The 12,013-nt window shown below is 39.3% G+C and overlaps 1 protein-coding gene across 2 annotated transcripts in view; it reads left to right on the top strand.

Annotated features, from left to right (window-relative positions):
• Window positions 1-11,594, top strand: part of DOCK1 (dedicator of cytokinesis 1) — a 298,286-nt gene extending 286,692 nt beyond the window's left edge. For both annotated transcript variants that reach the window (XM_062580681.1, XM_062580680.1), the window contains exons 51-52: window positions 1,126-1,271; window positions 10,260-11,594. In XM_062580681.1, coding sequence (XP_062436665.1) covers window positions 1,126-1,271; window positions 10,260-10,355 — 242 coding nt within the window. In that variant the 3' untranslated portion in view covers window positions 10,356-11,594. The remainder of the gene's footprint in view (window positions 1-1,125; window positions 1,272-10,259) is intronic.
• Window positions 11,595-12,013: the final 419 nt, after the last annotated feature.

The following is a 12,013-nucleotide window of genomic DNA, read 5'->3' as shown; positions in this document are numbered from 1 at the left end:
GAGGGAGGGTGAAATTACAGTTTTCAGTGACAAATCAATACCTCTGCCTTACAGTTAAATTGTGTTAGTCAGAGCCCATTTTAGGGAACAATAAAAGGACGCATTGTGTAAGACATTGATAGCATCCTTGCAATAAAAATATCTACATAAACAAGTCTTCCACTTGTTTCACAAATCACTCCAGTAAAATAAAAATAACGTTTTTTTTTCATTCTGTGAATGAAAACAGTTTCCCTAATTTGTCAAAAATAAATTAAGTTTCTTATCTCGTAGAGCTCATAGTGGATTTTGCATGTGTTGGAATGACTGAATTACCCTGAAATGCACCATGGATGGATTTCAACACAAAAACCTCTGTATCGCTTCGGCCTTAATAAGTGGAGCTTTATTGTCCCTCAGGCTATTCTCCTCCATAGCGTGTACCTGTTACGATTTATCTTCTACGAGAAAAGAACTTTCTACCCAGCCAATAGTAGTAAAAATGTTTCTACCCTCTCTTGCATGATTTTATTTACTTAAACACCTAACGATGACTGCTCGTTTATTGTAGTTATCTGGAGTTTGAAAAGTTTTGAGAGAGAAATGTGGTTAATGATAGGTTTTCATTTGTGTGTTTTATTTACAGAAAGCTTTCTCCTAGTTTGCTATAGAAAGGTAAATAAAGCTTGGCTCGATTATATTCTGTGGGTGCACCTACTTACTTTTTTACTTACTTTTGTTGTTTATTAACATGCAAAATGCAAGTGCAGAGCTTAGAGTTGATAAAACTACATTTGCTTTATATGAGCTATGAATATTCACTAGTGAAACCGTAAGGAAGCAAAATCTTCCTTTTCTATTAAAAAGAGAGATATCTTTCCAGTATCTTAGGGTCTACCCTAAAACTTAGCCCATCTTGACACAACATACCTGCTTTCAAGTCGTGGAGAGGAGGGTTGTTCATTTGTAGTACTTTAAAATCCTTCATTAGATGAACTTCAGATAGTTGTAGAGGCGAAGAAGAGAGGACGAAGATATTTCATGTGCCGTGTCATCAGTGTGTCAGTGCCATGAGAGTTGGCATAGTCTAGCTCTTGGGATTCAGTTGGGTTATTCCAAGAGTTAAATGAATGTTCCCTTTTGCAGATTTGGAGCTGAATGGTATGTCTAGTTCAGAAATCATGGACATCCCTCCTCCGCTGCCTCTCAAAGGAAGCATGGCAGATTACGGGAATCTCCTGGAAAGCCAAGACTTGATTAGCCCCACGACATCCCCCCCTGCACATCAAAGGGTGAGTCCAGAGATGGGGATCATTTTCTGCAGTTTTATTTGCTTTTATACTTTCAATGGCCAACAGCCAGAGGTCATCCTGCTGGCGGGGATCCACCACTTCCTGTAATTGCAAAAAAATGTCGGGAACATGAAGGAACGGCATCACTCATCCTAACTGACACGAGGGCAGGTTAGATTGATTCTCGTGGAGAAGACTAAGCAAAATGCTGTTAGCTATGTTTGTAAGGGAGCTTAAACTGACAGGGTATAGTCCCAGCAGCGAATTTGTTTTTATATGCTTTCAATCATGTTTCAGGAAAGGAAATAAAATGTGTACCTGACATCGCTCCCTTTTGGAGCTCTGGTTTGCAGGCATGCGGTTGCCACTTGTTTCCTAGAGGCAAATGCACGTGCTCCCTCGGAGCAAAAGGAGTTGCTTCGTGAAAAACTTCTTAACAGTAGTGATTCCTTTCTGTTCGCAGAGGAGTCTTCCTGCAGTTTTCTGAAGTTCTTCATTGAGATGAAACTGTTGATTAATTTGCTATTCAGTAAATTTTCATGGTTAGAGAAAGTATTTCTAATCTCAGCGGAAAAAGAGTCAGGCAAGAATTTAATCTTACAGTGTGAATAGCTGTGTTTAACGCAAACCACCGCGGTGCGCGACAGTAAGCAAGCCCATCTCTCCCCAGGTTTGAAATCATAACTGTTTCAACTGTTGCACCAATTTAACACTGGCAGGCTAAACGGAAAAAACAAGTGTAGGAGTAACTTTAGGAACGTGAGTTCTGTTATTCACAACACAGTGATTTATTTGTTATAGGCATACATTGAAAACTTTCCTGTTCCCAGGGTCTCTTCAGTAGCGCTTCCCTGGAGCTGCATGGTTTTAGTGAATGTTTTCATTAAATTTCTTTGTGAACTCTTTTTCTCTATTTTCCAACTATGCATACCAAGCTCTTAGTGTGACAAAACTCTATGTGTTTCACTAACCTCTCAGCAGGACAGTTAACCTGAATACAGGCCCCTGAGAAGAAAATTGCAGAATGAACAGGAAGACCACTAGGAATTTTGTCTAAGGAATCAGTTTTCGTGAAGAAACTTGAGAAATTGAAATTAGCTTTCAGATTTGTTAAATTCCTCACCTCCTTTATGAGCTCCAGGATAGCAAATTAATTTTGTATAATATACTATTCATTTTAGGTCATGGTAGTAGCTCAGGATTGCAAACTTGAGATCAATTCTCAGATAAGACATGTTAAACAAGGAGATGATAAAATGTGTGGTAAGGCATAAAATCCAGATTGCAAGGTTGCTTTTCCCTTCCCTGCAAGGCTGTTTGAAGGTGCTTTCTGTTCAGCAGGCAAACGCTACGTAATTACTGTACTGTTTGCAAACACCATCAGGCTGTGATGGTTAAAGTGCAGGTCTGGAGACGACTGAGCTCCTGGCCTCAGTCTCGTTGGCTGTTAGGAGCATAACCTTGTGCAGCTCCTATACCTGTCATGAACATGATTTCTTTATCATTAGATGGAAGACTGTAACAACAGTAATGTGATCTGGATTTTTGCAAACTTGTATTTGTTTGTTTATTTATTTAGTAACTGTAAAAATGGGCCCTGCTGTTTAACATCCAGCCTCGAAGGAGCTCACGATGTGACCATACCTTAGAAATGTGGTCAAATTTAAGCTACATCTGCTTAGTTAAGTGTGTAAAATTTTCTTCAGCATCTATATTTTTATAAACTTTTGAAGAATAGGGAATATAGTTAAGAGGTCTGGAAAATGAGTCTGAAACAGATTTTTCCACAAAGCCCTAGGTATTAGTCTTAGAATATTTTACAGTAGTCTTACAGCAGTCGTTCTGCACATTCATTTCATTAAGCTTATAGGAAGTAAGTTTTAAAGAACATAAAGAAAATGAGGAATGCTGAACATGAAAGATCAGATGGGTACGTTCTTATTATTGCTATGAATAAATCCCAATGGGCAGTTTTTCATACCCTTCTTCATGGGTGAAATAACTAGAGTTTGTAATTACCTGCCTAGTAAACTGATGATTTTTTTAAATTCAAATGTGGTTTGTAGCAATAAAGAAAAATCAGTGAAAAATATTATAGATAATCTTATCTTAGTAGCTTTTAAATTGGAAAGATCTCCCAGCATTAGAAGTTATTACCTGGTTCAATACAGTTTGCCTTTCAGTAAGTTATTTAAAAAAAAAAAAAGTGTAGAGAAGGAAAGCCTGCCTTGATAAATGCATCAAGGAATGCTCAGTGCTTTGAAGCAAACTGCAGGCAATGATGTCATGTAGTGCCTGAGACTGTAATCTTGGATTGTTTGGACTTCGCCGTTAACTTAGTCTACTTAAGTCTTTTATGCCAGTAATCATCTAATTATAAGTTTCTCATTGTCCTCTTATTCATTGTTAACTATGATACCCTTATATATATTTTCTTGCACTGTACGACTTGTTCTGCTAAAAATGTTCTTAATAATATATGGGAACATTTAAAGAAAAAGTCTATGACTCCTGCAAGGATTATTATTACATCAAGGGATTCCTTTAGGCACTTCTGATTCTTTATGGGTTCATACATACCCTTGCATAAAAATCAACCAGCTGCTTAGTATTCACGGAGAAAAGGGAAACTCAAAGAAAATAGACAAAGGAGCACTTACATTTATAATATCCACTATAACGCTTCCTAAGTGGCAGATAACGATTCAGAGGAGATCTTGATCAATCCATCAGTAGATACAGACCTCGGCAAGCCGAGCGTAGCAAGGACTGAAGCGGTGCGTAATGCGAGACCCAAACCAGACCCACGCGCCTAATGGTGGCAGCGGCCGTTTTGACTGTTGCGCTAGCAACATTCAGGCTGGGAATAAGTTTACTGCTTAATTGCATATATTGAAAGCATTTTCACAGAAGTAAAAATCCTGAAGATTTTTAAATATGTTGCAGTGTCTGTACTGCAGTGCTGATCGCTCTCCATCTCTTATATTAGGTGCGGTGAGCAAAAAAAATGACCTAAAAGTCTTCAGTGGCCAAAGCCAAGGAGGTGAAAATCAGCTGAAACTACTACGCTAGATAGTAGTTAGGGAGCAATTATTTCAGTGATATGAATTGTTTTCTTCTTTGACATTAGTCCTCAGGAGGTTCTCCTCAGCTCCCCTGCCCTCAACCAAGGTGGCTGGAGGGAAAGGGCTCAAGGCTTGCTGCAGGGCTCTCCACCTGGGGTTGGGAAGCATTAGCATTAACAGTCTCTCATGGAAAAGCTGAAAAAACATGAAATGGGGGGGGGAAGCATGTTATTAGACAGTTTTATTTAATTTTAACACGTGTTCTGTGTTTGGTCACAAATGGAAATAAACATATCCTATTCTGATACTCCAGATTTTCAAAAAAAACAACAACAACAAAAAAAACCCAGAACCCTCTGATTGAATCTCAGGCTTCCCATGACACTTAGAAGTATAATGTCTATCCAGAAGATACTTCCCCCCCCACAAGATGGTTTTGTCCGCTCTGATGCAAAAAGAAAAGCAGGTTTTGCTCTGTTATGATGAATGAGAATCGATGGCTAAGACTGACACTTAGGCATAGATCCAAGTTTTGTTATCATGGGACCTCAAGGTCTGAAAAATAATCAGGAAGGATGGACTAGGTAGGCAGGAAGACAAACCTGAACATTTTGGTGGAGCTGGAGGAGGAGAAGGTGGTGGGGAAGGGAGATTTGGATGAGACAACAATTCTAGGGCTTACAGAAGCAATGTGGAATCCACCTTGTCAGGAGGCAATGACCAGACACATGTTTCTGCAAGTGAAGTTGAATTTGTAACTCAGATTTATGAGAGTAGGGCTTTCTGTAGCTAGAAGATGACCAAAACACCAGTGAGACTAGAATTTTTTTAAGTGTATTCACATACACATATGAATTATGTTTATGCATTTCTGTTTTTTTTCTTTCTATGTAAGCCTCTATTTTTATTTGTATCTGATCATTATTTGTGACAGTGGTTTAAGCTGTACACATGTCTTTCTCCCTGTCCTCTGCCCTGGCTTGCTTCTGCCAGTCTGCAGGTGGATGGGTTAAGCTCTGTCAGAGCAAAAAATTTCTAAACGGCTCACAAACACTTTTTTATAAGCTTCAAAAATCAGTGAACTGCCATTGCTTATTACAGGATGGGCTGAAATACTAATAGACTCCACATGCATTTAACAGTGTAAAAATTGTATCAAATGCGCTGTAATGCAGGTGCCTCACGGCACCTCTGCCCAGTCCCGGTCCCACTTCATCCGCTGCCGAAATTCCCGCGCGAGCTCCCAGGGAACGGCGCTGTTCAGCACCCAGGTGTCCAGATCGGGCATCCAAGCTAGCCAGAAGCTGGTGGTGCAGCAGGGATCGCTTGGGTTTTGCCCCCCTTGCACGAGAGGGTAGGTTTAGCGCGTGCCGGGCAGAGGGGAACGCGGTGTGCTGGCACAACAGAACGCTCAAGATTACGTTCTGTCCTCAAATTAGTCTCCAGGAAGGGCACTTCATGGAGGTGATGCAAAGTCAGATCAAACTGTAGTATGGGAAGTACAAAAACAGAGTTTAAATAATCAGTTATCATGGTTGCATCCAGTATTTTCCACATAACCTTATACATTGGGGTGAGCAGTCAATTAGCTTAAAACATCCATAATTCAATTTAGATTAGCGGAGTTGTGTTGATGCTGTCGGCTGAGATTCTGGAGTGTTGTCACCCGTTTAGCATGCGAGTGCTATTCCTTCAAGACTTCAGGTTATACGTTATTTTTCTGTGCCGATAACAAAAATATGCAGGTTGGTGCTTGTCAGGTGACTCAGATTCTTCCTAAAACCAACGGTAGGAACAAGAATCTGTAATTTAGAATCCAGTATTTGAAAGTGTTTGCACAGTACCATGATTACTTGTCATTTGAACTGCTTGTGACTTACTTAGCTCTGTTCATCCTTAAAACAGAAGTGCCTGTGACTGGATCTCCATAGCTAGCCGTGTTGGTGACACTTAATTTCACGAAGAAGAGACGTAGAGGAAGGGATCTCTTTTACAATAACGGCACAAGGTTCCATCTGTGAAACTCAAATTTTGTTCATGGCTTTTTTTTACGGTATTTTCTGACTAAGAGGATCTTCTCATATATTTTACTTCTTCACAGAGTAAAAATATTTTTGTCCTCTTTATTTTTCCTGTATCCTGCACATGCCTAGTATGCTGTAGTCTGTTTCTATAAACAAATGGAGACAAATGTTTTTAGACTCGATTCTTTTCTGTACAGGGAAAAAAAAACAAACAAATGGGAGCAATTCAGTGTTTGAAATAGAAGGAACAGATTGCTTCTGTGTTGCAGATGTGCCTTTTACATAAGGTTTCTGCTTCCCTTGAGGTACACGCGAGTCAGGGAGCCTGCCCAAAATAGGTCTGACTGTGAACCAGCAGCCTCTGTCAGTGTCTCGGAAAGCAAAAGCGTGTTCAGACACTTGGAGGGTTCACGATTAACCACTGAAAAAGAAATACGAGCTCTGCAAAATAGCTCTTAATTAAATGTAAAAAAACAAACAAAAAAAACAGAACATGGGAAACTGTTTTCTATTTCAAAGCTTCTAAGGAGAAGAGCGAATCAATGATCTTTGTAGGCCTAATAGGAGCTTTCCAAGATGGATCTTGAGGCTCCCTTCAAGAGGGGAGGTGAATAAGGAGGGTGCGTCTGGGCACTTGGACTGCCTGTCAGGTTGGGCTTTGCACCAGTTCCTTACTGGCAGGCTTCATCTTGCTCATCTCTCAGCAGTGTTGCCCTGAGTAGCGTTACATGGCCTACTTAATATATTCAGTGATAGCTTATTATATAAATGAGCATGTACTAAATTTATCTGACTTTCTAATGGAAATTGTAAATTCAATTATAATAATTATCTACCTATCTCTGTTATTTCTTTCTGCCTAATTTACTTGCAGAATCTAAGCTCTTGCAGGTTTTGTGCTTGTTATTTATAGCATATATATTTAGCTTATTCTCATTTTATTTGCATTATATATGCTCTTTAGTAGCAGGTTTTCAGGGATAATTTGATTATTCTGTGATCAATATGAAGGGCTCATTTGTTTGAGAAATGCCCTTGATCTAATTGAATTGGGAATTATTGCCAATATAATGTTAGTTAAATTCCAAATAGCTTTTCACAAATGATGTTATCAGCAAAGTTGGCTTTGCCTAATGATAAATATGAAGTTAAAGATATCTGAGAGGAAAACGCTAGGAGAATGTGTATGTTTTGTAGTGTATTTTAAGGGGGTAACTAATTTGTTTGAGTTCTGAGTTCAGTTTCTTGTACGTGAGGAGTTCATGATGTTGTACGCTGATGCTTTGTAGACCATCATCTTTAATGGACTATTTCAGTAATTACCCTCTTTACGCTTGTAAAGGAGGATAACCAGTATTTCCAAAAGTCTTGTCCATAAACTCATACTTGGATGTGTGACTGCAGTTGACCGTTTTTTTGAAGAATGAGAAATTTGCCAGTCACTGCTAAATATGTGAAGCTAACTAACCCCCGACAGTCTTAGGTGCCTTAGCATGGATTCAGGTGCTGGCTTAATGTACCAGGCTAAGAAAATATTTGGTCAAGTAGAGTATTTCATTGTCCTGACCATAATACTTAGAAAAGTAGTGACATCTTTTAAAAAGTTCAATTTTGCATTTAGAAAGTCTTATTTTAGCAGGTTTTCATATTAGTATGTTGACATGATTTTCTGACTCATACATTATTGTGCACTGTGTTGCATTGTAAATCAGAAATAAATTGTGTACAATTTTCAAGTCTGTTACTAAAAATGAATACCATTTACTGTGAACACAGTTTGCTTTCTGGGTACATCTCCAGCAGCGGTGGCTTGGATAGACTCTAAGCTTCTGGTACTTTCCTCAAAAGAGATGATACAGACTTTGACTGGACTGTGATTATGAAAGTCTTCATGTTAATTCCTGTCTTCATTAGCGCACAGGAAGCTTCCCCTGGTGGATGGGGAGTCCAAGCTGTCAATCTCTGTTTGACATCTTTTTGACGTTTTTATCCATTCTGACTGCAAACGTACCCTTCCAAAGAGGATTAGCTCCCCCAGGTTGCCGGCTGAAAGCTCCAGCGTCTTGCTGCTGGTCATAAATTTCTCATGCGACAGCAGATTAAAACTGATTGTTGTCCAAGTTGATGCAAAGTATTTTATGGTGAAGGGGGAAGGCGAGGGCGTGCGCGAGCCAGGGACAGATTATTAGGGCATTGCTTCCCCAAGAGGAGTCTGTGGCGCCTGTTCACTTGCCAAGGTGGGGAGCCAGCAGGAATGAGGAAAGTTCTCAAACAGAAGGGAAAACATTTCTTTCCAGTGAGGATACAGGAAAACTCTTCCAGCAGAAACCCAGTGTTCCTCGCTCTACCAGCAGACAAGCTTATCTTGCTGTTTGGTCGAGGATTAATAAAGCTGCCCAATCTGGTAAAACTCTAGATTTAATCACTTTGTCACTTTGGTAGTGACCAGACTGTGAAATATCCTGACATCATCTGTAACCACCATGGGTTTTGGGTAGCCACTGTGGATATCATTTAAAGGCCGTTATCTAAAATTGTACATTTTCACTTGGTTTATCAGAATTGTTTGTATACCAGTTTGAGTATACTGCTGAGCTTAAGAAATAATCAATTATTTTTTCCAAGACCTTAACAAAAAAGTTTATATTTACAGAGGACCCGAGCAAAGGAGAAAAAGTCTCTCACGTCAACGTGATCTAAAGTAGAAATAGCAACACCAGCATGAATATTGCAAACACGGCGCTTGCAATGTGTAGCCCTACGCCGCTGCAAACCCGTGAACTGTTCCCGTGGCAGCGATGAAGGCGCCGTGGCAGACTCGCAGCGTGCTTTGTAAGGGTTTAAAGCGTTTGCGCGCAGCTAACGTTCCTGTAGCCTTTTGTGTGGAAACGACTCCGATGACAGTCTGGGCAGGCGTTAGGAACAGGCTGAGTAAAGAGGCGCGATTTAAAACGAGACATAAACGAGCGGAAATGAAAAAAGAGGCATCATGCTCCTAGGAAAACAAAAGGCGATGGCTGGCTTATCTCTGTTAAGCAGGGGAAGGATCTCAGGAAGCAACGCTAGCAAAGGGTGTTTATGAAGTGTGTCGCTGCAGGAGAGCTTCGGTGCAGCGATGGAAAAGCTGTAGTGGCTGCGTAGCCAAATGCTGCTGACTACCCAACTGCAAAGCGCATAAGCAAATCTGCAGTGTCCTTGTTCTTACCGAAACGATTTCGCTTTATCGTATGTATGGCTGAACTTTATGGGAGAAGAGTGTCTGATCTCCATAATAATTTTTTTCTGTATTTGTCTAATTAGCTGGAGAATCTGAGAGCGCTCTTGCTCTGTTGTATAATGTATGACGTGATTTAAAATCTATATTTTTAAGTAGTCTGGGTTTCTGATTTGAACGTTTTAAGTAAGACTGAATGTGTAATGGTAAATTGTAAGACACTTGTTTATTTAAATAGTTTCTTTTTATTTTTTAGAATGATTTGTGTTCCAAAAGTGTGAAATACAGAAATAATGGAGAAGTAATGAAGCTGTTACTTCAGCGTAGCTTTTAAGCTCTGTAGTGCTTAGGGGCTGAGGGCAATCAATACAGACCAAGAAATCAATATTCTATCATGATATAAAGTGTGGAATTATAAACTTCACCAGTGGTTTCAAAAGATTTTTCCTGAAATACTGAGCTAATCAATCATGAACTCTTGAGAGATTTTTCATGGTCAGAAAAATTATATTTTAAGCTAATGACAAGGAGCATTCCATCTTCATAAGAGCAAATGCTGAGGTGTTTTCAAAAATCACACGGTTGCACACTTAGCCGCTGTCTCTCACAGTTGCGTATGAACTACCAAATGTTTCAGAAAGCCACTCGTGGGTAACATTTCCTGCTTGAAATTCATTTCTTCCAGCACCTGCCACCTCCGCTGCCCAGCAAAACTCCCCCGCCTCCGCCTCCGAAGACCACTCGGAAGCAAACATCCGTTGACTCTGGGATTGTCCAGTGAAGAAGGAAGCGTTTTCCCAAAGACAAAGCTGTAACAATTCATTTCCCTAAGTACTTTAAGATATATAATGTTTACCTCATTCAGGTGTGCAGTATCTAACACTTAGTGCAATGACTCTAACTCGTTAAGAAATGCATTTCTAGCAGCGTGCCGGGACTGCCACTACACTAACCCCGTTACTGGGGATATTCCCTCCTACGACTTGAAAGGAGTCTAGATTTCTGCCTGAGAGCGGGAGGCGTTCAGCTGACAGTACCCTCTTCCTAAAAGCTTTTTGTTATTATTCTGAATAACTTAAAGCGTTATTAAAATAGAGATTAAAATGAGAGCTGAATATTTTGTACCTAAAGCACATAGGTAGCCGTGGAGTTTGGAACACAAGTTGAATATTTTGTACCTAATCTCCTTGTATATAGGAATCAGTGGCAATATTCACGCTGAATTCAATGCACGTTGGATTAGGCTTCGCAATAATGAGAAGCTGCCGTAGGATTTCCTCAAATAACACTTAGGCCCAGAGCTTAAAATCGGGCACAGTCTATTTGTGAAATGTCTTTTTTTAAAAAAGATTAAAAAATTGTTCTGTCTTATAAATAAGCTGACTGTTGATGAACTTTTAAAAATTAGTCGTTAGTGATCAGTCATTTACCTATTCATTCAATTGGCTGTTCTTTGTGTTGATCAGTTTTTAAATTAAGAAAACCTTTTAGCCACTGACTACGAGTATATAGGAAAAGAAACAAGGTGTACGGAGGGAAGATCTGTGGTCATTCTAAGCCAAACGGCTGAATATAAGAGTAGGAAGAGCTTTTTCTTTTTTTTTATGTGTAATATTTCCTGTGGATTAGGATGAACTGAATGGAATCATTTTGTCCTTGTGCCATCATTCTGTACAGAGTTTGTATATATGATGGTTTTTAGAATGTTTAATTTTTATGGTGCCTGCTTTTCATGTAATAATGAATTAATGTACCTGCAAATAATGCCTTACATATTTTTAATTTCTTAATTGCTGAAAGTGTAAAAAAAATGCTAATTTTTTTTTCAGGTATTGGACTCTGAAAAATATTGGACAATGGTCGGGTGAGGTGCTGGGAGGGAGGAAGGAAACTAACTTTATACTCTAGCATTTTTTATTGTCATCACATTTGTTTTTTACTATCTACAATCTTTATACTCTTACAGTAGGTTGTTTTTAAATATACCACTGACTCAAAAAATAAAAGTTTATTTTAAAAACTTGTCTAAGAAAATGCATTTCCTTGGCATTTTTCATCCTTGCAGAATTGCAGGAGCTACCGGACTGAATATAGAGATACACATATACTCACGTTCCTTGGATTGTTTTGCTTTCAGAACAATTTTGAAGGAGTCTGCGATCTTCCACAGCGCTGGTATGCTTGTTCTTACACACATGTAGTACTGAAATACAATACACTTTTCAACACTATAAACACATTTTTGTGCACTGTCGGTGCTGAAGATTGTGTTGAGATGCTGGTGAGTTTTTCTCATTTCTGTTCCACTTACTTTCTAAAGGACAGAACAAATCATTACCCTCCTCAAAGTGTTGTAAAAACACACTTCAGCAATTCCAGAAGCTAATTCAGTTGCAGTCTCTAAGCAGTGAATAGTCCTGCTAAGGCCGTTATTCTTCT

Source organism: Rhea pennata, chromosome 7, assembly GCF_028389875.1.
Source record: "Rhea pennata isolate bPtePen1 chromosome 7, bPtePen1.pri, whole genome shotgun sequence".
NCBI lineage: Eukaryota > Metazoa > Chordata > Aves > Rheiformes > Rheidae > Rhea > Rhea pennata.
The sequence above is the reverse complement of the archived record's forward strand: the minus strand, read 5'-3'. Positions and strand labels throughout refer to the sequence as shown.